General features: G+C 41.2%; 2 protein-coding genes across 18 annotated transcripts in view; both read left to right on the top strand.

The window, feature by feature from the left end:
* The first annotated feature begins 419 nt into the window (after nt 1-419).
* On the top strand, nt 420-21,996 carry kansl1l (KAT8 regulatory NSL complex subunit 1-like). Of its 4 annotated transcripts, none has more exons than XM_074659644.1 (16): nt 420-636; nt 2,090-3,209; nt 8,335-8,488; nt 9,059-9,211; nt 10,429-10,532; nt 11,744-11,918; nt 12,972-13,146; nt 13,674-13,805; nt 16,390-16,536; nt 16,624-16,721; nt 16,995-17,107; nt 17,996-18,068; nt 18,162-18,262; nt 18,644-18,764; nt 20,865-21,111; nt 21,532-21,996. In XM_074659644.1, the coding sequence occupies exons 2-15, from the start codon at nt 2,131-2,133 to the stop codon at nt 21,084-21,086; spliced, it is 2,847 nt and encodes a 948-aa protein (XP_074515745.1). In that variant the 5' UTR covers nt 420-636; nt 2,090-2,130; the 3' UTR covers nt 21,087-21,111; nt 21,532-21,996. The 4 variants fall into 4 exon arrangements, with proteins under 4 accessions (XP_074515745.1, XP_074515744.1, XP_074515743.1 ...); XM_074659643.1 differs by having other exon boundaries at nt 422-636; nt 8,332-8,488; XM_074659642.1 differs by having other exon boundaries at nt 422-636; nt 8,311-8,488.
* A 2,329-nt stretch (nt 21,997-24,325) lies between these two features.
* The window catches only part of map2 (microtubule-associated protein 2), a 100,605-nt gene continuing 97,521 nt past the window's right edge, over nt 24,326-27,409 (top strand). For 11 of the 14 annotated variants that reach the window (XM_074659627.1, XM_074659638.1, XM_074659637.1 and 8 more), the window contains exon 1: nt 24,327-24,429. The gene's annotated coding sequence lies outside the window, so the exon portion shown is untranslated. Of the gene's footprint in view, nt 24,430-24,704; nt 24,794-27,409 lie in introns of all 14 variants that reach the window. The other 3 variants (XM_074659626.1, XM_074659629.1, XM_074659628.1) reach the window with 3 other exon arrangements.

Here is a 27,409-nt window from a genome sequence, read left to right as displayed (position 1 = left end):
CTGTGTCTTTACTTTTCATCTCTGAAACATATGAAGAATGCTATGAAGCTTTCAATGTTAGTTGAGGACCTTCAACCTTACAGAGAACCCCTATAGCACTATTAGCACTATTCACACATTCCCTTACTTTTGTTTTTGTATTGTTTTGTTTTTTTCTCTCTCTTCATCCACACTCTTATGCACTGTACGCCAATTTCCCGGCTTGTCTGTTCCCTTGTAGTTGTGGACTGTTCTGTACGATGCCATATTGTATGTAAATTTCTCAATAAAATAAAATAAGAAAAAAAAATAAAAAAATTGGGGAAGTGGAATTTTTCCCTCTGTGTTCTTCTTTGTCCGAGCTTCTGAAGTGGACCATGAAGGCATCACGAGTCCAGCCCCTCCTCGTTCAACTGAGTGTTTCAGTCCTCTCGGCAGTTGATGAGTGAAGAAGAGGAGGAGGAGGAGGACGAAGGAGGAGAAGGAGGCAGTTAAAAGGAGAGGAGATCAGAATAAATGTCACCGTCGGACAGCCAGGGGGATAGCCAGATAAACCAGTCAGATTTAAATCACTGGAAGGACCGATAAAAGAAAGATTTAACGTCATATTCAACGTTAAATCTGACTGTAATGAACGACGGTTGAGCTGCTGTTCAGGTGAGTAACGTTCATGTTAAACATACTTTATATGGAGTGTTGACGGTTAATGTCCGTTAGTGGACAGTTTAAGTGATTGTTAATTTAAACTAACGGTTATAACGGTAACTGGCTTCGCCTCTAGTTAGTTAGTTAATCCGTTAGTTACCGTTAGTTACCGTTAGTTAATGAGCTAAACGTTATAAATCAGAGGGGAACCAGAGTTAACCCAAATAAACTGAGCAGCAGCAACAAAATGAGGATGTTGTGCTCTAAAATGTGCGTGTTGTTACCGAAATATGTGGCCGATAAACGGTGAACAAGGCGACTGTTAACGTTAATTCACTAGTTCTCACTACGAGGCTTCCAGATACCGTAGACCCGTTAACCGTAACCGTGGTGTGTATCCCCCTCAGTATTAAATCACTGTAGTGGTTCTCACCATGGTGACTCTGTCAGTCTTACTCCACCACAGTTTAGTTTAATGGTGTATTAGTATTCCTACTAATAAACAGTGATCTCTGTAATAAAATATTAATATATATTTATCTGTTCAAAATGTACCTTAAAGGGAAATTTGTCAATTATTTAATTAATCTTGTCAACACAGGAGTGGTCAATTATGCTTGGTTTATGCAAATGTATGTATATATTTATTATTGGAAATCAATTAAAATGGCAAATGGACTTGCATTTATACAGCGCTTTTCTAGTCTTCCAACCACTTTACACTACATGTCAGCATTCACACACACATTCAACTCTGGCCATCAGGATCTAATCTAAATACTCATTCACACATTGTGGCTGTGCCTTCAGGAGCAATTTGGGGTTCTTGCTCAAGGACACATCGACATGTGACCCGGAGCAGCCGGGGATCGAACCACCAACCTTCCGATTGGTGGATGACCTGCTCTACCCTCTGAGCCACAGCCGCCCTAATTAACAACACAAAACAATGACAAATATTGTCCAGAAACCCTCACAGGTACTGCATTTAGCATAACAAATATACTCAAATCACATGGCAAACTCAAGCCCAACAGGCAACAACAGCTGTCAGTGTGCTGACTTGACTACGACTTGCCCCAAAACTGCATGTGATTATCATAAAGTGGGCATGTCTGTAAAGGGGAGACTTGTGGGTACCCATAGAACCCATTCACATATCTTGAGGTCAGAGATCTAGGGACCCTTTTGGAAATTCCCCTTAGGAATATAACACACACCAACATTTAGAGTAAGTTTGGAGCGTTATGTAACCTCCTAAGCTACTATGACATGGTTGATATACCAATGGATTAGGTTTTTCTGGTTTTATATGATACCAGTACTGAGTAACTGAGCCCGCTACAACCTCCGAAACATCGATTGCGTTAATGCGTTAAAGAAATTAGTGACAAATTTGCGTTAACGCTTATTATCCCGTTAACTTTGACAGCCCTACTACAAAACATGTGTTTTTTCTTGTCAGGTGATTTAAGGCTGTGAAGTTTGCTGCCTTGACCATCGGGTATGGCCCCAGCCCTGACCAAAATCCTGAAAGATGACCACGGGATCCACCTGTCCTCACCTCCTGCCGCCGCCAGAATGGACTCAGATGGGAGAGCCGTGCATAGTGCTGAGCTGGAGTCTCCCATGAGGTCGACAGATGACGGTGAACTCCAGAAGATGTGGCTCAACCTTTCCCTTTTTCCCTCTCTGGACTCTTGTCTCCCTGTGAGCCCCCTGGACGTCCCTGCCAGCCCTGTGCTGTCCCCGCGTCTGCAGGCGTCTGCCAGCCAGTGCGAGACGGTGCTCCTCCCCAGCCCTGCTTCCCTCCTCAGCTTCCTTTCCTTCAATAAAGGCCGGAGAAACTCTCATCAGGTGGCCTGCGTCTTCCCAGGTGTACCAGACATGTTTTTATTCACTGAGCACAATAGGCAAGAGGCTCGCCTGCTGCATGGACACAGCGCTGCTCCTGAACGTGGGCCAGATGGCGGTGATGTGCATCGCTCCCCTCTTATCCTCACCAGTGTTCCTCCTTCATATTCCCATGGAGAGATAAACTCCCAGGGCTACACTTCCTTCTTTGCGCCCCCACCTACACAGACACAAGGGAAAGTGGCTGGAATGGGCTGTCCTCCTCCATCTTCAGCGCAGCCTTGCAGTGGCAGGGTGCACTCCGAGCAGCCGGCACCCAGAGCCGTGCTCGAGGCGGTCGTGAAGGAGCAGATTTCCAGGCAGGCAGGGCTGCAGAGCCAAGCTCAGAGGCTGCAGAGGAGACTGCAAGCCCTGCTGGGAGAGCACGCTTTGCTTCACTGCACCCAGCAGCTGGAGGGGCTGGAAAGGCACCATCAGCTCGGCGGTGGCGTGTCTCTCGACAGCCCGGACTCCATACGTTCCAGTATAGTGGGAAGTAAACCCCATTGTTCTTGGCTGGAGTCGTCCACAGCCACGTGCTCCTTCGCAGAGCTCAGAGAGTTCAGCCGCTCCAGCCAGGCGGTGCTGAGAGGCCTGCAGGAGGCTCTGGACTCTGAGGCCACGGCCAGCAGCAGCTCAGACGAGGAGCAAGAGGAGGAGAAGATCCACGGCAGAACCAAGACTTCACGTGTGTGAGTAGAAGGTGGACGTAGTTAGCTGCATGCGTCCTGTGAAACACATTAATCAACATGACTAAAATCCTAAAGCCCTGAAGGTGGCTTCTTTGGGCAACTGGGGTATATGACACAAGACAAAAATCAAAATTAGCTGCTAATCATTAGAAAAAATATAACATTTCATAACACGTTATAGGTGTTCTTATTATATAGTTCAAATATGATGTGAAGTTTCATCACAATACAATATTATATCCATTCTTTGGACAACGGTACGATATTTGCCGATATCACAAAGTTTGCCACGATTCGATTTCAATTCAATTCAATCCTGTTGCCCACGATCAATATGAGACAATATTATGTTTTATATATATTTAACACAAGCAGTTACATTTATATCAACTCACAAAAAGCAACTAAATTAAGATTCGACAATGTTATTACTGGGTTCTTCCAGACATTTAAATGAAAAACATAATTTTTTTATTTTTATAAAAACAATACAAATAGACCTCTTGTTGTCTATAAAGTGCCACATTTCTCATGTTTAAGTGCAAATGTTTTTTTATCAGTTAAGAATTTCAAAATAAAGGCGTATCTTTAAGATGCCGATATGTATCGATGTTTTCACTTTGCATCGATGATATTTAATCGTTGATCATTGAATCGCTATATCGATCCAGATCGATGGATCGTTACACCCCTATTTTAAATGCAATCAACAGATTCGGTTGTAAATTTTGTACTTGTTTATTGGGCTGTATTGCTTGTTCGAAAACACATTTTCCATATGTAGAACATGAAAGGGTTGGTTCTTTTTTTACAAGCAAATTGAGTGAGACCAGTTTCCTTGTCTCTGAAGTTGTGGACCGCCTTGAAATTGAAGTCTCTTTTCTTTTCTTATTTTGAGTATTTCTAAGAGCCACAGTGGGTCACAGCTGGTTATTCCAGCTAAATAAACACACCACAAAAAAGGAGAGACTTTAGAAATCCCCTGAACCTCGTATTTTGCTTATCAAGTCGTGGTGAGACATGATTTCACATGCTTGTGTTGAATAAAAACAATAAGAAACCATTTCACAAACTTCACTGTTCTCTTGCTGCCAAAAGATTTATCATGCTTTTCTGTGATTTGGTTGCCAGAAGAACTCAGCGGTGGTTCACGCTGGAGTCGTTGGTTTTAATTCAGACTACACAGAGGTGGACTCTTACTCTAAGCAACCTTTAAATTCAGAACAACGAAGACACTGAAAACACAGCGAGAGGGAACTTTGAAAAAGAATACAAATATGCTGTCAATTGGAGAGATTAATTTCAGAATGACGGTATACGTTTTGGAAAGTCAGCTGTCTCTGTGTATGAGGTCCACTGTGGCTCTGCAGGGTTAGGCGCATATTTCACTTGGCCCTCAGCAAAGTTTACAGTGCGGTTGTCATAAGCATGAGTTTTGTCCTCCCAGCTGTGGAGAGTGTGATGACATTTTTTAGCCATGCACACACATACACACACACACACGCACACACACACACACACACACACACACACACACACACACACACACACGCACACACACACGTTGTCTTTCCATGCTGCAGTCGTACATTCAGCAGACAAGCCAGCTCTCTCTACCCACAGGCTAGGAAATAAACACGGCGATGCCAGCAAGCCTGTAACATGGCAGCCACTCTGTGCCATCGTGCTCCGCCTCGTTCTAGTGAAAAATATTTTGGAAGTGTGTGACCTGTGTGTGTGTGGTTGTGTGGTTTGGATGGATGGTGCTGCTCTACTTGTGTCCTTGCTCAAAGAGAGCCATGCGAGGAAAAATGATGTAAATCCTTTATGCTCTGACGTCCAGTAAGGATGTTTTTTGTGGTGCTAACAAGCCACAAGACCACATCAACTTGCAGAAAAACTGTGCACATTGCAAATTATTATCATCAGATTTTTTTTTACATATTTTTCCTGTCAAGTCTTTGCATAGGTCTGGTTAATATTGTGGCAAATATCCACAAATAAATATGTTAATGAGAAACACTGCAATATTAAATACAGGGAATGGAAGCAATTGGGCTACAAAAACAAAACAAATCCAACATGCCGGTGTCTTGTTTACAGCATGCTGTACACCATGATTGGCGCAAAATGAAACGACCAACAGACCAAGTGCAAACATGTCAAATTCAGGTCAGATCTACAGTATAATGAAAGTCTGTATCTGGACATTTACTTGTCACATCCTTTCTGAACAATTAATTGACTGCAAACCTTTTCAATAATTTTTCTGGCTGACAGTAGAAAGTGACAGGAAACATTTGGGAGTGATAAACTGCATATTTGCTTCAGAAATTTAAGGGAAAAAGATATCCGTGTCCCGTATCATTTAATTTGAAAATTAAACTGATAAGTGTTACAAAAATACAACAGAAACTAGATACTTTGGGAAGGAGATTGTTTTGAGAGAGACATATGCTGTGCCAGAGTTATTCTGCTATTCTCCTGGCTGCGTGGGGGTAGTAGTCAGTTTAATTCTTATAGCACCACGTTACCAACATCATGTTACCAGGTTAATACACTTACTAGTCTGCAATGTGGGGACGTCAGTGTGGAGTCAGGGTTAGGACAGGAGGGGTAACGTCTTGGTCTTGGCTTCAGTCCTATTAGACCTTTCTATTTGGACGAGTGAAGTCATGTTTGCTCAAAGTGCAAGCACCATTTTATTTCTTCAGTTAGATGTAGCTCTTCAACCCTTCTGTTTTCCTCCTGAATCAGTGCAATAAACAGGAGCTGTTTACAAAATTGGGGGCATGTTTATTAGCACTGAGAACAGGAACGAGAAAGGTTTTTTTGTGCGTGTGTGGTGTGTGTGTGAGTCTTTTTATTTGGCCAGCTTCGGTCATCTTGGAAGCGTCAGCTTGCCTTTTGTACGAGTCTGTGGAACAATGCTCTGTGCTTTGCCAATAAACCTCCCCTGGGGAGTTTTTATGGCAAGTTCCTCCTTGAAGAGGATATCTCCACGCTGGAAAAGGGACAAGACATTGTCCCCCTTTAGAAAATGTGGAAATAGTTGGCCTTTAACATTCTAAGTGTGAACTTGTAAAGCGGTGAGATGGTTCGAAACCATGTGTCCACGTTGCTCACTGCATTGGGCAGCAGTCCTTCACACTTCCAGCTGTTGCACATTTTCAGTTTTCAGTATGTTTGTAATTTTAGATGTACAGTGCTGTGTGGAAGTATTTGTAAAGGGCTATGTGTTGGAAAGTTGAAGTGCAGGACACACCCAAAAGCCAGAATGTCTCTGCAGGAGCCAAGAAACACAATCCAAATAGGAGGATTCATAAACCCACAACAACTTGCTGGGGCTGGCCTCTTATTCAACCAGGACTTGGCTATGAAAACTCATTCTTTCTCACTGTGGAGGATAGCCAGTGGGCTGTTAGACATTACCACATTATATTCAGCGATGTTAATATCTTCATGGAAATTATGTATGTAAATACGTACTTGCAAACTAACAGGTATAAGGCAACCTTTCCTCTCCCGTCCTCTCCCACTGACTCGCCTACTGCTTGGCAAATATTCCAGGAATTTTTTCATTATACAGTTGGAAAGAGCCGCGGGGCAGCCAGGTCTGGTCATTGTCGGTGGAGGGAAGAGGGAGCCTACTCCTTAACACACGGATATTAGCTTAAGGTTGAGTGAAACCCAGTCCAGAAGCAGTTATTAAAGAGGACCTATTATGCTTATTTTCAGGTGCATACTTGTATTTTTTGGGTTTCTACTAGAACATGTTCAAATGCTTTAATGTTCAAAAAAAACTCATACCGACTGTGCTGCAGCACCTCTATTCAGCCTCTGTCTGAAGTGCCCATAGACTGTAAGAAGTGGACGTGGACACAATGGTTAGTGGACTGCCATTTTAAAGCCTCAAGTTTGGCAGTTAGGCCCGAAAAGCCCAGTCTGTTGTGATTGGTCAACCGAACCAAACTCTTCAGACTCCGCTCCAGTTCCGCTCTAACTAGCTTGGTTTGAGGGCGGGCCAAACTAGCCGCTAGGCAGGTATTGTGCAAATGTGTTGCTTGGCGACATCACAATGTTAAGGCAGGAATTCAAGCAAGGTGTTTCAGGCAGTTCAGGAGCAGTGTTTCTGTGGAGTAACTCCCTTTGGCGTGGACTTTGGGCTTTGTAACTTTACAGACCTTTTACATGCACAAAAACGATATAACACACTAAAGGAAAGGGAAAAAGCACAAAAGCACAATATGTCCCCTTTAACCAGTCATAAGCTTTGTTTTCATTTGAAAAGTTCTCCTTCATATCTACCATAAACTGGGTCTAATTGTGATCAGGCAAGCAAACAACATTTTGGGTATTGACGTAACAGGCTAATATTACAATAACTACCTCACAATACCAAAGGGTATTGCCAGATCCCCTGTGTGTAGCTGCTTTCTGACTGGCCCTAACCTCCTGTTTGAAGTGGGGGGAGTCGCTCCCTGTCCTCGCCAAGGTCCAAGAGCACTGCCATAGCAACTATTGCCCCGCTGAAGCCAGCCAACCACACACACACAGAAGATAAATGCTAACTGAACAGGCTAGTGCCATGGAAACATACTATAGATACACACCACACAAATCAACAGTGTTTTATTCTGTGGCCTAGATAAGCTTTTGTGCTTCCGCAAAATCCCCCCCCCCCCCCCCCCCCCCGTCCCCCCCATGTTGTTGGGATGCTTAACAATTTACACACGCTACATGGCAACATGGTTGGTGTAAAATAGGTCATAAGATGACAGTGCTGCAGGTTTGGTATGTCAGTGCTCTCTTTGTGTCTCTCAATCTCTGTCCACCTCCCTTCTTTGTGTTACTTTTCCCTCTGGTGACACACATTTTCCTGCCAATGATGCTCGTATGCTGAACTCTTCGTACTGGAGTTCACGACTGCATTCATTGACATTTTTCCACATTCATGGACAAATTCCAAAGCTTTTTGAATGATCTTCTTGTGAGGTCGTTTCACCATTTGACAAGAATGAATGGAATACTGTAATACCACTACATGGGTCTAAGTGTCCTTCTCTGTCATCCATCACCCTGTTTCTCCTGCCAGCAGCAGCAGCAGCAGCAGCAGCAGCAGCAGCAGCAGCAGCAGCAGCAGCAGCTGTGAGAGGCGGTGGCTGGAAGAGAGAGCTGAGCTGGGCAGCAGATGGAGTTGGTTGCAGCTACGGCTGGCCGAGCTGGAGGGGAGGATACAGCAACTGGTGGAGCTCCACAAGCACATTCGCTCTACCAAGGTAAGACAAAGGTCCTCTGTAAGCACCTCAATGAAGGGCGGTTGACATAATGTACCAACTGGCAGCCATAAATTATTAAGGGCAGGCCTTGATACAAGTCAGTTTTGTGTGAAGACAATGTATAGGGTCAGCCAAATTTTGCTGTCTTACTGCAAGTATCTTGTAGAAAGGTGAGCTACTGTAGACACATTTTAAAGCTGCATTAAGCCATGCAACCAATGTTCATGGACTACTATCGCTATGAAAGGTTACATACTGTATGTATCTATAGACTCTCATCTTTTCAGTCCTTATGGTCATTTTTCAGAGAGAATGTCCTGTTGTTTTGTTTAATTGTATAATCAAGGTACAATGCATGGCAGAGTATACAATTGAAAACTTGAAAATATGCTGTCTCTCTCTACTTTTAAACAATATTCTTTGTGAATAAAAAGTCCTTTAGATGTCTGAATTCAGTCATTGCAAGGATCCAAAAATCATAAATAGTCTATTTATTTTAATTCAGGCGGACCACCCCAAAGGCTGGCGAGTGTTAAAAGGTTAACTCGTGTTTGTGTGTGTGTGTCTAAGGGTGGTGTGGTGCTTGCAGAGTCCCAGCCACTGACAGACAGACAGATCCAGCAGACCCTGCTGAGAGAAATGGCCGGGTTATCCAGCACGGCCTCAGATGCTGACACTGAACATTGCAGCCCCACACGCCTTCTGCACAACATAGAGAGACAGGTAGGAGGGAGGAACCGGTACACACACACACACACACACACACACACACACACACACCTGTAATGTACAATACACAAAGTCAGGATAATATCCTTTTAAATGTATTAGTTTATCAGTCTGTAATGTAGAAAAGCCCAGGAGGTTGTGTATCTATATATCGACTGTATATATACTGTATATATCCCATTGCTAGGTTGAGAAGATTAAACTAATTAATTAAGGCATGCATGCTGCTTGACCTTGTGTTATTGTCCTAAATTAGAGACTAAATCTGGAATGCATGAATTCCTGCTGCTTTATGAAGCCTACAGGTATTTAATCAGCTCAAAGGGAAATACCGTATTCGTGCTTGTGGCTGTAGAGGGTGAGCTGATGCTGGGAATCATCTGTTACAGACTGTCTTAATGGTATAAAAAAATGTAGTTAGATGTGTATTTGTGTATATTTATTTATCTGTTCTAGTTTTAAAAAAAAAAAAGTATATTAAACATTTTACATAAATTCAAAAATGGCACTAAAGCATTTTTTCGATTTCAGGGAACCGTGTCCCCAACTAAAGCATGCAGATACTCATGTATAATTTTATGCCAAAATGAGTACAAAATTGCACCTGCACCAGCTGATGTGCATTAACACAACCTCAACTCTGCATTTCCATTTCACTTGACGGAAGTGAGTTTGTTTGACCAGAAAAGTGGATGTTTAAGCACCTTGTGTTGTGCTTTTAAGAGTGTAATTTATGTGGATATGTTTAGCTTCCCACTCTGTGCTGATATGTAGTCTGAGATTGGATGTAGATATGTGCTGTTTAAAATCACTACTGGGCAGCAGTTAGCACGTTTGAGCCACAGCTCTGCGGTGAAGCAACTGAGTAATTCTTAAAGCATCATTAATCATCAATAGTCAATCATAGTGCTGCACCTTGGTAGCATGAATAGCACCGAGGTACCTGAATAAAATGAGTCTGTACTGTTGATCCTTTCAAACGCCACAAACCATACACACGTTTATCAGTCTGATCAGTCCAGAATCACTTATAGCAAACAATATTAAGGTGCCAAGAGAGTTTAAACACTGTATCTTGATTAGTATATCTTTCCTTGGATGGAGTGTTTACTCACTCACTGCTACTATAGACATGAATTTTGTTTCACAATAATGTTAAATGAATCATTTATGAAAAGCATTACAGTATATGGATGATGTCTTCATTGCAGAGCGCTCAGCTCAGCCAGATTGTCAACAGTCTGATGCCTCCTCTCAGCTTTTCACCGCTATCTAAACAACCACACACCTGGGAGGGCAAGAGAGCCTTCACAAGGTAGAGAACACACACACACACACACACACACACACACACACACACACACTCACGCAAACTCACAGGCCTATGTGGGGGCTAGTCACTTTTCTGCAACAAGTCCAAAGTAGATCATTTGCAGCTGAAATAATCAGACATGGGACTCTTAAAGGAACAGTGTGTAACGTTTCGGGGGATCTATTAGCAGAAATGGAACATAATATTCATAACTATGTTTTCATTAGTGTATAATCACCTGAAACTAAGAATCGTTGTGTTTTCGTTAGCTTAGAATGAGCCCTTCCTATCTACATAGGGAGCGGGTCCTCTTCACGGAGTCCGCAATGTTGCTCCTCCATGTTTCTAAAGTAGCCCAGAACAGACAAACCAAACACTAGTTTTAGAGAGGGCCGTTTGCATTTTTTTACATTACCTGAAGGCCACCGTAGTTCTCCGATACGCTTGCGAAACTGCGGCAACGTGAGCCTCAGAGAGCAAATCCGCGGTATCGCCAGCCGCCATTTGACTTCCGTTGCTCCTAAAGTAGTGTTGTTATGGTAAGGATGGCGTTACCACGGTTTGGCACTCAGTGGCTCACGTTACCGCAGTCTTAGAAAGGGAGGAATGAGCGGAGGGATACTCCTTTGGTTGCAATCTTCAACCACAAATCCTACACACTGTACATTTAAATTATGCTTGATTAGATAAGACGCTCTCTAAGGAGAAATAGATCATATATTGATATATTTAATAGACGACAGATCGTACAAGTTAGATAAAGCAAATGCATGTAAATTCAAAACAGAGAAAGTGATACCGATAAGAGGTTTGTCCATTGTCCCGTTTAGGCCTAGGCCTAGGCTACAGGCTACGTTATCAAGGTTGAAAACATGCTCCCTGTTTGTAATGTAACCCAGTGAAACAGCCTGGTTGCTCCACACCATCTGGCCTGACTTGAATCATCCCTTCATGTCTTTCCTTCCTGCTGCCTTTTTAACTCTCCCTGTCTGGCTCTGAAGATAAAAGCCACGTGATTTAAAAAAAAAAGAAGAAAAAAAGACCTTCTGCTTGTTTATGCATGTATCAAGGTGTTTTTTGTTCCTGGTTATTATTCTCAGAGAAGATCTAAGCCCAACAGCACATTGGAAGAACTTGCTTTTTGAGTACTTGTGATCTAAGCATGAATCATATCCCTGACATGTCCATGACCTCACCTGATCTCGTCCTCTCAGTGGTCAGAAAGGAGACAACGTCTCTGTGCCTGGGAGTTCTAAGCGAAGGAGACTGGGGACCAGGGGGCTCTTCAAAGCTAATGTGTCATGCGTGTGTGCCCGGACCAGACCCGTGGTCACCTACCACAAGCCTAAACTGTTCACTTTCAACACATGCAACCCCAGCAGTCCACAGGTAGGCACACACACACACACAGTCTCCTCTATTTTATTTCTGGGATTATTTGCTGTTTCAATTACAATGTGTTCAGTTTTGTATTATTTCTTATTTACCTCACACGCTTATTCTTATCTTAAAACCGCTCATTAGTGCCGCCCATATCCCTGTGCAGTGTAAGCGGGTGTAGATAATAGATGGATGCATACAGTTGCATTTGCATTCCCCCCCTCGCTAATCTGAGGATGTGACAGTAAAGACAGTAATGATGACAGATGACGCCAGAATTTTGCATGATTACTGTATTGCTGCCCGAATTTACATCACTACGATGCACCACTTATAAATCCCAATTGTAGAGCCACTTTTGGGTTTTATAACACATGTTTAAAAGCGTGTGCCAATGTGTAGAAGCTGTAAAACATATTCAGTCATTCATTTAATTAAAATTATTCATGTCAAATGTAGCTTCAAAGCAGTGGCTCTTAGTCGGGCTTCAGTGTTGGAATGCCATATCACTAAAATAGTTCCTCAAATTAAACAGGAATTAATGTTTAAAGCCCAACACCTGCCTTTAATTAAGCGGTAATATCTCTTGGATTTGCTTCAAATAAACAAGTGAATGTGATTATTTTAAAGCTCTAGCCTTTATTTAGCCTGGGGACATTGCTATGTTCTTGCCCAAGTCAAAGGTCAAGTGGTTGGCAATGCCCTGCTTACTGTAGCGTCACACAGTTCTAGTAATAAGAGCTACCACATTATCATTGTACAATTATATACAATATCACACACACACACACACAATACTTAAATTCAGTTTTGTGTTAATTCTTTTGTGTTATCTTTATTTAAACCTGCACTAATCAATATTTTATGTTACCAATGGATCAAATGACCTGGTAGTATTTTTCGATAAATGTTGAGGTAAATATTTGGGTAATTTGGCAGTAATTCCAAAGAAATTTCAAATAGGTTACGAGCTAATTATCACCTAATTACCATGAAATTTGCGGACCTGTAAAATGAAGTGTTACCAATTTTCTCCCTCTCTTGTTCTCTCTTGTGATTCAGGACTCGGGGAGGTTCACGTCCACCCTCTCCTCTTCTCTCTCATCATCTTCCTGTTCATGTTGCTCATCTTGCGATCCCGTAGTCCTGTGCTCTGGTCCGGACTGCAGCTCCAGCAGGGCCCTGTCCTCCAGGACCCCCAACTCCACACGTCACCCTGTGTCGTCTCTTTCACTCGGTAGGTGAAACATTAACACAGCTTCACAACATTGGCTAGTGTGAAAAGGCTATACAATCTTAAACGTGTAGGAAGACTTGTGTACGCTAAGCAACTTTTTTCTTTGAAAAGTAAATTTGTAATATTGATTCATCTGCTTTTTTTCTGAATGGAGTAGTTCACAAGAGTCATTTCTTGGCTTCATATTTGACTTGGCATACCTATTCTGAGGTGCAACGCACACCGGCCATGTTGGGTCATTTTGTCAGTTGACGTCTGTAGCAGAAGTAGTGATAACCCGGCATATTGACTAGAACTGTGGTATTCCCTGATTTGTTGTTCTGCGTCGTGATGCTGCCGGTGTTTGGGCTTGCATAGAAGACAATGGATGTCGGAGCTTTGACGCGTGTCGTACACTGCTGGTGTGTGTTGCCCTCGATTGCATGCTTGCATATAGAAATGTGCTGAGAAATTGATCATAAAAAATGTTAGATTGCTGAAAAACATTGTTTTGACGGCATACTTAAAATTGTGTCGTCCTCTTCCAGACACTCTTCTGTCCCACCCCTTCAAGAGGGTCCTGGCCAGAGAAGAATGGTCCCAAAGGCCTCTGGTTATCAACATCCAACCATCCGGTCCAGCACACTACAACAGACGCAGCTCCACTCCACTGCACACCAGTAAGATCCTGCCCTTTACCAGTATTGATTACATCTGTACTGTTCTATGGTGCTCTCCTCTCTTATGTTCCGCTTACTCTCTTTTGCTCTACATGTACCATGTTTTGTCATTGCCACAGTATACCAGTACGTCTTACTGAGCCTATATGTTTAGGTGCTGCTTTTGAGCTGGGCTATAACATGCTTGTAACCCGCTCTGTTCTCTGTCGTAGTCAACTGATGAGGAAGATGACAGGAAGGCAGAGGTGTTATTTAAAAGACTGCACCTGCATTCTAACAGATAGGAGCCTCACTGGCTTTTGATCCACTTCTCTTTGCTGTGGTGCAATGAAGTCTGTTTTTGAAGTTGATGGTAATTTAATGTTGGTGCAAAGTCAACACCACCTGCTGCAGCTTCACAGTCAGAAACCTTCCAATGGTGCCTTTTATTAGAATGAATGTAGCTACATTACTGGTGGCGCTTTGGTCCCAATGTGATAAGGCATAGCACGGAATAATGTTATAATTTGTATTTAATACAGGGCGGTCAAAGTTAACTCGATAATAATGCGTTAACGCAAATTCGTTTTAACGCCACTAATTGTTTTATTAACGCAATCGATCTTCCGGAGGTTGTAGCGGGCTGAGTTTTAGAGCTGGATAGAAGATATTGGCATCATATGAAACTAGAAAACCTGAGGAATCCAACCATGTCATACTAGCTTGTCGTGAAGGAGGTTAAATAACGCTCCAAAGTTACGCTAAATTTTAGCAAGGAAAAACCTCTGACCTCAAGACATGTAAATATAGATTTGAGCATATTTTTTATGCTAAATGCAGTACCTGTGAGGGTTTATGGACAATATTTGTCATTGTTTTATGCTGGTAATTGATTTCCAATAATAAATATATACTTCAATTTTTTTGTATAAAGCAAGCATATTTGCCCACTTCCATGTTGATAAGAGTATTAAATACTTGACAAATCTCCCTTCAAGGTACATTTTGAACAGACAAAAAATGTGTGATTAATTTGTGATTAACTATTTTAATCGATTGACAGCCCTACTTTAATTTATTGTATTGTTATATGTTTATTTTTACATTCAAAGCTATTGTAAACATTTAATTTGTAAAAAAAAAATAGAATATTAGTTATACTAACAAAACATTTACATTTTGATAGACTCAAATTCATTTTTTGTTTACATTGTTTCTAAACAATAAATTATGAGTAATTCTGACAATAATAAACCAAAAAAGGTTGGTTGTAGTGAAAGGAAACAATATTACTGTGAATGAAATGGCTGCTGTGTCTGCTTGTTATCTCCCTGTGTAGCATCATAAGTGGTTTTCTAGTATGTCAGACATCCCACTGGGTCTGTATGAGGCCTCTAACTGAGCAGCAGGTGGAAATGAAATCATGTGGCATTTCACCAGACGTCAATATGTGTCTTTGTATATTAGTGTGAAGCTACTGAATGATCATTTACCTCTGCACTTACATATCTCTGGCGGCTCTGGTTTTAGGGCTTTAAGTGGCCCTTGCTCCCATGGTTATAGATTGATGATCCAAAACAATCAATGATTGGTTGACTTCAGAATATTCCCTGTTCGTACCGGGGCAGTTTGATTAAACATTATGTTTTAAATTGTGTTAAATACAAAGGGGAGGTGAAAAAAGGCATGAAGTGATGTAGTAGAAGTAGAGAGAGAGAGAGTAAAGGAGGAGACACAAAGGAGGCAGACTGGAAATTTATGAAGACGTCACTCACCCACCACTCCGTCGATTTCCCGTCAGCTCGAATGATCTTATTCTCCTTTTGACGGCCTGTCAAGTAAACGTCAGCTAAAATAAAAGTCTGGCACACGGCAACAAACCTCTTATCGTAGCTGATCGTAGCTAAAGTAGAACGAGATTACATAAACAGTCTAAGCAAGAAGGAGACGGAAATATGGGCAAATGGCGTGGAGAATAATAACTAATGACGCACATGGATTAATAGTTAACTATGGTAGCTGTTTGTACAGTGTAAGAATAGAAAGCACAGGCACTACAACACAAATGATGTACTTTATTAATGAAATGAATGATGGATTCAAGGCATTAAGTTCTGTTTGAAACTGGCAGCATTTTCCTGACATCATTGACTATAACAACACTAGAACTAAGGCTGAGATAAGTGTGTGTGTGCATCTATAACTTTTGTAGCCCTGCTGGCAGGCAGTATTTTGGTGAGCAAGGTAACACAAAAAAGAAAAAGTATCTATTCAAGACCCTAAAAAACATCAAAGTGTCTTTAGCACAGTTGATTTAAGCTTTTTTTTCACCTATCTAAGCAAAAAGGAAGAGATTAAATATTTTACATTTGGCTGGCAAGTTATCTGCACTATGATTACTGGAAATAAAGCTGTTGGTATGAGTAAGGAATAGAAACTGAGATGCAGTCCCCCTGCCAAAATAATAAGTCTAAGGGTTAAAGATTAGCTTTTGTACACTTCAACCAAAGCGTGAAATCCCTGAGGAACTGAAAGGCCGTTTGGAATGTAAAGAAATCCCTGTGGTGTATTAACTCAGTTTCCGTGTCTGTGTGTCACATTATAGGTCACACACACAAGCAGCATGCGAGGCATCATAAAAGCAGAGTTCTGGGTCTGTCACCTATCAGGACGGCAGGCTCTGCTCAGGGTCGACACAGGAGAGCCAATCAGAGGAAAAGAAAAAAAAGACGCATCCACAGGCTGATAGAAGGTGTGTGTATGCAAGTGTATGGTCACCCTATGTTCCAGATTTACAGTGAATCAGTTTGTGATTAAATGGTGTGTGTGTTATACCCAGATGAGGAAGATGTCCTGTACCAGCTCGGTGACCCAGACAGTTCAGATGAAGTGCTGGAGGAGAGCTACACGCAGGTTTCACGCAAGCCAACCTCACAGGTAACACACATTTGTGAACGTGTATACTTGTGAGAATCCTCATTGATACATACAGTAATGCCCCAATCAAGACTCGAATTAAACCGGTAAAAACACACTCTTACAACATGCATTCAAAAGCATTGTTTGACGTGCATATGAGTTAAAAAAAAAAGAAGACTGGTCAGTCTACAGAAAACCTGTATCACGGCAACCTGGCGATGGAGAAGGGCTTTGAATGTGTGAGCACTTCTGACTCATTGGTGTGAACTGTCACACCATGTTTCCTTTTAGGGCTTTGTTCGCAAACGCCAGGGAGAGAGTGTGTACAACATTAACAACATTGTCATCCCCATGTCTCTGGCTAAAGTGGAGAAGCTGCAGTACAAAGACATCCTGACACCCAGGTATGGAGCAAAACTGAGCAAACGGAGTTGCACAGAGTTCTAGAGGTGCTGGATTTGTATTTTGACCCATCACAGACTTTCTTGAAAACGACTGGTCCAACTAACATCATCAGGATTATCATCGTCCCCAAAAATGAATCAAAATGTCTCGACTCTTGATCATGCCTCCGTTATGTTAACCTGACTTTCACAAAACCATCTGAGAAGCCTTCATTGGAAACTGTTTGGAAAAGGGCAGGCACTTTCAAAAAAAATACTTGGCAGGTGATTGAATGAACCATCCGTCAATCAAATTAAGCAAATCTAACTGAAGGCGAAAACATTGCCGTACTTCACACGTTCAGTGCCGTTCTTTGCGCTTCTTTCAATAAAGAAATAATGTCCAGTTCTGATATAACTGATGCTGTTGCAACATCTACGCTAACCTCTTTAGGAGCCGCCATAGTTGTTTAGAACAAACAGTCGCCTCTCCGTGTCATTTTACCGGGTCTCACACACACCTAAACCACGCCCGTAGCTGCAGTAGCTCCTCACAGGACGCTGATTGGTCCTTTGTCTGGAGAGCTGGACACAAACGCATTACTTGGAGCCTCACAAGATGGATTTTCGTGTGACATTTAATCCTGCGATGATCTCGTGACATCACGAGAAGCCAGCTGCCGTGCAAGGTTACCGTTGTGTATGTACAGTAGTTATTTATTAATTAGGTTTTATTTAAGAATTAGTGCTTGATTTACTTTGTCTCGCGATTAATTTTCACAATTTCTGGGGCGTTTAATGCACGTCTGATACATAATAATATGGCTGTAATTAAACACACTGCTTATACTTTGAAATGGAATGATTTTGTGAACACTGTTCGCCATCATTGTCTGTCTTTGTTTGCAGTTGGCGGGTGATTGACACCTCGTCTCTGATGAACAGTGAGGCAGAGAAGGAAGAGGACGATGAGGATGGACAGGTAGTGTCTCCTCGCTTTGGACATGAGCTGTTTATTGTGATTTGTGATAAAAATATCATCTAATTTGTGTGTGTGTGTGTGTGTGTGTTTCAGGTGGAGGATCTCATTGATGAAGTTTTTGCACAGAGACATCTGGACTTAGAGCAGAGAGAGAAATTGCGCTGGCCGTCATGGGGCATCATGCGTCCTAAAAGGTGGAAACACACACACACACACACACACACACACACACACACACACACACACACACACACACACTCATTTGAATACTGTTACATGCAAAATGCAAGGTGAACTACATGCATCAGGTGGGTTAGGGAGAATAAACTGCCTTTCTCAAACATCAGAAATGTCGGACAGTGTTTGTCACATTTCATGCTTTTATCAGAAGATGATAACAAACAGATGCATTTGACAACTGGATTAAATCCTAAACTCACTGTGCTGACCACACACCGCAACTATTGCACACTTGGTTTGTTCATCTGCATGTAAATATAGCCTGTGTGAAAGGGGAATGTTGAGTAATCTCCTAGTGAAGTTTCATGGCGAATGCTTGTTTTTTTTCTCTCCAGATCTGGCAGCAGGTTGTCAGGCAGTGGGGGCGGGATGTGCACATCAGGAGAGGAGAGCTCTGTGGAGTCGAGTTGTGCTCAGCTGGATACTGATGAACAGCAAAGCTCAGCGGAGTGGATGGTAAGATCAAAAGCACCACAGCTGAAACCCCAAATCCCCCAAACAAACTCTGAATATCAGCGTATGATGATTCAGGTGCCATAGGAGGGAACTCGCACTGAGTCACACACAGCAGTTTTCTATTGGCTGTTACATTATGATGCCACGTCTCCAACATAGTGGCCACGTATCTGATAGAGGTGGGAATCACTAGAGGCCCCATGTTACGATATTATCACAGTACTTAAGTCACGATACGATCTCATTGTGATTTTAAACATTTTGTGATAAGATATATTGCGATAAATTACCCTTTTTCAAAATGATGCAGTTTGTCAACATCTGTTTTATCTAATAAGATACAGTTTTCACTCTGTTCATCTCAGAGTTTTCATTCACATATCTTGAGGTCAGAGGTCAAGCAACCCCTTTGAAAATGCCAGTTTTTCCTGACCAAAATTTAGCATAAATTTGGAGCGTTATTTAGCATTCTTCCCGACAAGCTAACATGACATGGTTGGTACCAATCGATTCCTTCGGTCTTCTTTTTTCGTATGATACCAGTATCTTCACTTTATCGAAACAATATTGCCCCGCAATATTTTTAATTGCAATTTGAGTATTCGTCTTTAATAACATATAAAAGACACACCTATTACTTATTACATATTTTCACACTGATGCCAACTGGTGTTTTATAAAATGAGTTTTGCACTGGAAAGAAGAATCCTTTCTCCTCCTGGATTGCCACCATTAAAATCAAACGATAATGAATTTGGGGTCAGAGTGGGTCAAGGATCTTATTAACTCATTTTTCCTGCGACATCAAAGTGATCAAAAGTCCCAAGGAGGTAAAATAAGTTGATTAAATAGGTAATGTTTTTTTTTTCTTAACTTATAATCACTATAAAAGGAAAATTTAGATGTATATTGCTTATAGATGATCATTTTATCACTTCAACCTCTAAATGTTGCTGATTTTCTGTAACATTCCAGTCAAATGTACGTTTGTTATCTGTGCTTCAGAAGAGGGAGGAAGAGTATAGAGCAGCAAAACTGGGTTGCAGACTAATCAATACTCTTTCCCAGTCATATTGTGTGGGTTAAATAGCCTAGATGCACCCTTGAGAGCCTACACAGACACTTGTCTCCACTCTGCTCCAGTTGATGATCCTCTGATTGCAGTGCTCTGCGCCACTTGGCTTTGATTGGAGAAGGAATGAGTTGCTACTAAACCAGACTGTCCAAATCAACCGTCTCCACACCACGAATATCCCCAACTTCACTGCTTTGCACTTGTTATGCACTCCTGCACCCATACAAACCCTGATTGAAGCACAACAGTTAGATTTTTTAAACAGGCATCAGAGCCATGCACCTCTATGATACAGCCTTCAAGGTCTGTTATTGGGAAGAGCAATAATCAGGGTTCTGGACGTTATTTCACAATTTAAAGGGGCTCTATGTAAGAATCAGAACACGCTTGTCCCACAACACTAGTTTTCCCCCCGACGTCGGTCACATTCCTGTTTTGCAAGATGGGCTTCATTAAACTTTGTGTTTTTCGTGGATCTGTGGAGTTTGTGTTGGAGTCCGAGTTGTGGTGAGGGGCTGGTCGTTTGTTGGCGTTAGAGCACTCCATTTCTAACCGAATGTTAGCTATCGTTGCACACTGTTAGCCCTGTAAGCGGAGATGAAGAGAGTAAAGGCACTCGCGAGCGCGCATTACGGCACATCCGTTTGATTTTCCCAGAAAAACCTGCCCGCATTCTTCACATTTAAAGCAGTTTACAGGCTGATAGAGGAAACCCAGAAAGTCGCAGAAGGTCTCATTTTGTAGGTTAGGTTGCATCCTGTTCACACATTGACAATAAAAAACAATTAAAAAAAGTTTATACATGTAAAAACTTACATATATACATGTGTTGTACATTCTTATGAAAAGGCTCAATACATAATTGATTTATCTATTTAAATTTATATTCTAGAAGGTGATACATATAGCACATACTAAACTCTAAATCATGCCACCATGTCAAGTATATTCAATTTACAGATGTGTATAATATATATGAAGAATGTTGCTAAATTCCTTTATATATGCCCTCTGTCCTCCGGCAGCCTCAGACACCCTGGGAGCCACGAGTGTTTCCTTTGGACGAGGACCAGGAAGACGCCCTGCTCTCTGATGACCCCGAAGATGTCCCATTAGGGCGGACAGAGTGTAGCTCTGCCTCCTCCACATCAAAGAACTCCAACTCCCATCGCTCCCCAGCTCTGTCCTCTGGTGCTACACTGCCCTCTGGTGGACAAAGCCAGAGCAGCACACCCAATGACAGCTGAGAGAGCAGTGCCTTACTTTTTACATGTACGTTGGGAAATACAGTGAATTCCCTCTTTAATAGTTCAGTTTAGTAAATCATTTTATCATTCATTTAATAATTGATTTAGTCATTCGTTTAATCGTCTGTGCATTCATTCATCTGTCCAATAAGTAATTCATAGCACAAATGATTCATTCATTTGTTAATGGATTTCTGGTTTAATTTTTCACAACACACATCTGATAATTGATTGATTGATTGATGCAGTAATCATTAACAAAGGCATAATTCATTCATTCAGAGTAATTTAGGAAGTTAAGTCCGTAAGAAAGATTGGAAGGTTCATACAGTTAGTCATCGGATCTCAATCAAACGTCGAGAGTCAACAGCAGGAGTCGTGTTTTTGACAATTACTCAAATGGTTCTGACAATTAAATTAATGAATTGTTTTATTTCCTCTCCAGATCTCCTCACGTCTGGGACCATGAGGAGAAAATGTGCCGTGGGAAACCTTAATCGGGGATACTTAATACATTCCAGAAAAGTGATTTGATGTTATTTGCTCAAAGCAAATGTGTTTTTTAGGTGTATTTTTGGAGTATTGTAGCATGTACCATAATAGTTTTTAAATTGACTACTGTAGCTTCTGCTACACATTCAGGTTTTAATGTATAAGAGGTACTGTATGTAAAGAAATATGTACCAGCACAGCCCCACTGTAGTCTCAGGTCTGTATACTGTTTGTAGTCGTCTCTTACTATTTATTTTCACAGTTGTCTTAAAAAGTCTGTATAGGAAGACTTACATATACAGTATATAACTTTTACTTGATTTACATGTGCTTTTTTCATGTTTATTTGTCTGTTGATGCTGTCATTTGGTATATATATTTTTTATGAAAGTTATTAGTAAACATTAACATTAGTAAACATAGTGGTTGATGTCATACTTTGCCAGCCGGTGCATCTCTCCATGGTTTCTATTTCAGTCACGTCTGCAACTTCAGCCAAGTGTACTTTACTAGGATGTCATTGATACAAGATAGTACTAGAAGGACAAACTAATGTGAGGTCATTTCAGCGATTTGGATGATTAACATTCATGGAGGTCAGCGCTTTTTTAGGGCCATAGTCCCAGTGAAACAGCTCCTACTTTGATCCCATATGCACAGCCTCCTCTTATAATATCCTTCACATCTACCAGGAGGCCTAATGGGCAGATGGTGGTCAAGGTCATCTCTCTCATCTTCATGTGTGTCATGTCTGTTGCTTCATACCAGGGATGAGAGACAGGGTGCCCAGAATTAGAAACGCAATCACATGAAATTAATTTTCAGATAGTAATTATGTTATTTCAGGATGGTAGGGGTGGATTAATCGAGTTTTCCCATTTCCATTGCTTCAGATGTCTGCTGATGCAAATCTGTGTTAATTCTTTCTCCGGGGTGATATTACATGTATTTCCTGGATTATTGGAAAGCAGCATATTTACTGAAAAACCAAGAGGCTTTCTCATCTCATGAAAAGTGAAGGGGATCCGGCCGTCTCACATCTCCTGTAGGAGCTCCACCTGAACTCTGCCCAGCCAAATCTGTCTGATCCTGATAGCTGGCAGGCTAAAATGAGCCTCTGGAGGCCACATGAGGGCCATATTGCTCCTTAGAAGCCAGCTTCAGTTAACATTAAAACAGAATCCCTCAAGAATACGTTAATTGAACTGGAATTAACAGAACAAACTGGTGATGAATTGAAGGTAAATAATTTATCGCTTCAAATTAGTCCCAGCTTTCTATCATGGACACAACTACGAAGAGCAGCTTCTACATGGGTGTAACTACAGCAGTTGCACTCCTGAGGGTGCTCTCTTACATACCAGAGACCATTTTGAACAAATACCAACATTTGGATGCAGTATAATGTAATGTGACAATATAACAATACTGTAATTAATATAACTGCTTGTCTAGGCCCACTGTTAAAGACTTTTACTGGAGGACTTTTAAATGTAAATGTATGCTTCCCCATCTGTCCATGCATGCATGTTAGAAAGTAGTTCCAATGAACATTGGTCACGGTGAGGTCTGTGGATTCACTTTTGGATAAATAGCTACTACAATGGGTAAGTAAGATAAACCTGTTTTTTGTTTTTAGGTTTATGGTGTACAGTAAAGCCATGCCAGTACACAGGTGTTCTGACGATTTATGCTTATGCTGCCTTGTCGAAAAATGGTAAGGTTTCCGAGGGTAGCGAGCGTGTCTTTATCCCCCACTTTATGCGCATGCGAAGTAGCACATCTCCTGCAAGCACAAATCATGCCTGATCAAAAATGGTAATATGTTAAAATGCTGACATTACTTTGTTATAACAGTTCCGTTAACGTTAGCTGCAAAATATTTTTTACAAAAGAAGGCGTCCTCCTGGAGTTTTTTTTTATATATATATATTTTTTTTTTTAAATATATATTTTTTATATTCGTATTTTTTTATTTATTTATCTTTTTTTTCTTTTTCTTCTTTTTTTTTTCTTTTTTTCTTTTCTTTTTTATATCTGTATGCTAGCTAACATGGCACGACATTACCCAAGCCAAAGAGCGTATATTGCCAAGAGGGTGGACCCAGTTTATAGCTAGCTAGGTAGCTATTATTATTACTTTTTATATATATATATTTTTAATATTTGTATTTTTTTTATTTATTTATGTATTTATTTTTATTTTTATTTGTTTTATTTTATTTTTATATCTGTATGCTAGCTAAGGTGGCACGACATTACCCAAGCCAAAGAGTGTATTGCCAAGAGGGTGGACCCAGTTTATAGCTATAGCTAGGTAGCTATTATTATTATTTTTTAAATATTTGTGTTTTTTGTAAATTTATTTTATTTTATTGTATTTTTATATTTGTATGCTAGCTAACGTGGCACATCACCCAAGCCAAAGAGCGTATATTGCCAAGAGGTGAAAGTTAATTGGAACATCAATTCGTTCCATTGCAACATCAGCGCCCGGCAGCAAAGCTACACCAAAACAACACCGAAGATTCATCTCGTTGCTTCTATATACTCTTTGCCTAAGCTAATTACAACAGGTTCGCTTATAAATTTATGGTCAAAAATTAAAAGACTATGAAGCATTTGCTTTTAATTCTCTCCAAATTCAAATTAATGTAACGTGAATGTACAATTGTTTTTCCAATTATGTCTTAAATCTTCTAGAAAACGTGTGGTGCACAATACCGTAATTACCAGTAACAATGTCACGGCGCGACTATCACAATCATTACGGTAACTGCAGGCTGCGGAGGAGCTGTGTCCGACAGACCAGAGGAGAGTTGCACTGAAAGACACTGACTGCGCTGAACAGGTAACAAAAAAAGACTTCTTTATTTTATTTATTTCTACAACAGCTTGATATATATGGGAGGAATACATATGTGAATTGCAATGACTTGACAGAAGATTGAATGAAGCATTTTCAGCAAGCATTGAAGCAGAAATGATGAGGTGCCCCTCTTTCTCTCTCTCGCTCTCTCTCTCTCTCTCTCTGTGTGTGGATGGATGGATGGATGGAGAGAAAAGGGCGCATTGTTCATTCTACAGGAGTCTCTTATGAGAATGATCATCTCTTGTTTTTTCCAGCCAGGTTTTAGATGAGCAGTGTTGCAGGAATTAAGTCTGATATGACATCACAGCTGAGCAACAGATCTAGGAAATCTCTGACATTATAGGTAAGCCTTGTTGTTAATTGCCTTAGCTATATTATTGGTCCAATTACGCACTTAAATGCATGTTCATTGACGGGTTTGACAGGATAATGTCTGCATTGTGCTACATAAAGCCTCTACCTATTGCGGTCACTGCGGGAATTTGCCTTGCTGCTGCAGCTACCATGCTGTAGCACGCCTATATATAATCATATAGGAAGCTATATAACATGAGGTCACTGTGAAAAATGCATTGAGAATATGTCCCTATATAGAAATGTAAAGGTGATTTATAATCTGAGCAATGCTGCTTAATGAGAGAGAGAATAGGAAAAGAGGGGTGCAAAAAAATCCAGGTGCTGAGTCATATTGGCTGATCCCCTCTCTGATTGATCACACAATTTAAACCCCAATATGTGCATGTTTGTTATTGTCATCATTACCATGAATGAAAAATAATCACATTTTTTAGCTGCTGCATTTATATTGTTGAGGATTTTGAAATCAAATCAAGACCTGATCTCTTCATTATAAACCCAACACAGCAAATGCAGCTAAAAAAAACCCAGTCTGGGTTTGTGACACCTCAGAGATCTTTTACTTCATACTGAATTGGATATTAAATAGTGAGCTTTTAAACATGATAGATGTCTTATTCAGTGCACGCATGCAGGCTTCAGTTCAATCTCATTTACATAAAGGAGGCTGGCTATTGATTTCCCTCTGTCATGTCCACTTGCCCACAGTGTGTGTGCAGATACATTTAAATGCCTGATGCATTCAGGATGAGGCTGCATGGGGTGCATTGAGTCATGAACAGCTCCTCCTCAGAGGGAGTGGGCTCATGCTCGTGGAAGACCAGGCTAGTCGTCTATCGGTATCTATATCATTTGGTCTGCTTTTTGCCTGCTGTAAAGTGTTACGCTCTCGAGGGATTCTTTGGCTATTACATGCTTTTAGCTCGACTGTAAGGAAGGAGAGGCTACGAGCAAACGTTTGGGAGATTTATCATATAGTGTGTTGTGTGTCTGTGTTGAGACATGGTAATTTATCTTCTGCTTTGTCTTCTGACATGATTTCTCTGTGATCTACGTATACATATCATAGCCTTTGTTTTTTCTCAGCCATTTTTCATTTTAAAGGTATAATATGCAACAATTCCCTAAAAAAATGTATAGACTGATAAAAAAATAAGCCATCTCAATCATCACTTGAGCCCCACTAGAAGTGCGTGGTGGTGTCTGTTTCTACAAAGACCCAGCTCTCTGCCTGTATTTTCTCTTTTCTTCTTAATTTGCTTTACTCCGGACTCTTCTGGGCATCTGCAAAAAAGTCTTTGTGCCCCGAGTGGCGGTGTAACCTCCCAGCCAGTAACACGCAGCCCGTTCAGGTGGTCAAATACCACTGCTTTGTCACGCCTTCGACGTCTTGATACCAAGGCACGAGCATTAGGCTATATACATCGATGGGCACAAGTCCCCCTTTAGATGCTTTGCGGCCGTATTTGACGGACGAGAACGGGTTTGTTACATCGCTGTGAGTTCCCCCGTTCCTCTGTTTCTCCTCTGCTGTGTGCGGTGGCTGCTGTGCGCTGTTATCGGTGTGTCAGTTTGACCGAGGCACACACACACACCAAGCAGAGAGGACAGCCTGCCTTTCGGCTGCATTCATTCAAAATCCGGCAACTCGGTACCCTTATGCGGAGTTAGTTGTGTGTTTATTTGTGTTTGAGAATGTGAAACAATAAAAAAATAACCTTTTATTTCTCTGATTCACTGCTTTGTTACTAACAGCACTCCTGTATCACTCTATAGCTCGCTCGACCATCGCTGCTCTCTCTCTCTCCCTCTTGGCCATTGAGCTGTGGAGGTGGGCCAACGTTGAATGCGGTGTGTTTACAAACAACAACCCACAACTGTTGCATATTATGCTTTTAAAACAATCTGTAGATTATTATTTGCAGCCCCTAAAGTGCATTAACATTGGCATCTTGTGTTAGCAACTCTATGATCGTGTATGTGTGCATTAGAGCTATCCTCAACCAAACAAATTCTCAATTGACTGACACTTTTTCTGACATTTTATAGACCAAACGACTAATCGATTAAACGAGAAAATAATCGAGAGTTTAATAGACAACGAGTTGCAGCCTCAGTTGATCTGCTCGACAGAGCTGCAAAACTGAGTTTCTCCACAAAGAATCACACAAAAGCACCAGAGATGTGCTCATAAGTTTCTTGGAAATAAGTCATTCAGCATGAAAAAAGCATAAAAAAAACGAGAAATCGACTAAAGAAATCTTAGTTGACTAACACCAAAACAAGGAATCGACTAAGAGAGGGCAGCTCTTGTGTGTACGAATGCTAAAAAGACCCCTTTTAGCGCTGAATAATCCTAGATTTGGTGATACTCAGAGTAAGTGACAAGGTAGGCAGGCTGAGTTTACCGATTGTGTTTGTGTTTTGTTAAGACCTTAGAGGGGAAGTGGACCTCTGAGATGGGACGTGCTTGCCAGTCTTTACAGTGACGTGACTGTTTTCTACCAGAAAGTACCATAAAGGCATCCTGAAACACCTCGTGACAGGGCATAGTAGAAATTACAAGCTGATTTAGATAACTAATTTGTTAGTGAGTGAATCT

This window comes from Sebastes fasciatus, chromosome 14 (genome assembly GCF_043250625.1).
Source record: "Sebastes fasciatus isolate fSebFas1 chromosome 14, fSebFas1.pri, whole genome shotgun sequence".
NCBI lineage: Eukaryota > Metazoa > Chordata > Actinopteri > Perciformes > Sebastidae > Sebastes > Sebastes fasciatus.
Note: the sequence above shows the minus strand (reverse complement) of the source record. Positions and strands in the feature narration are given on the sequence as shown.

What these genes read in the sequence shown, in the direction of transcription:
- kansl1l (XM_074659641.1), top strand. Translation starts at nt 2,131, where the DNA reads ATGGCCCCAGCCCTGACCAAAATCCTGAAAGATGACCACGGGATCCAC. An exon ending in CTCCACTCCACTGCACACCA is followed by an intron (nt 13,806 to 16,389) that starts GTAAGATCCTGC and finishes GTCACATTATAG; the next exon opens with GTCACACACACAAGCAGCAT. An exon ending in AGGACGATGAGGATGGACAG is followed by an intron (nt 18,069 to 18,161) that starts GTAGTGTCTCCT and finishes TGTGTGTTTCAG; the next exon opens with GTGGAGGATCTCATTGATGA.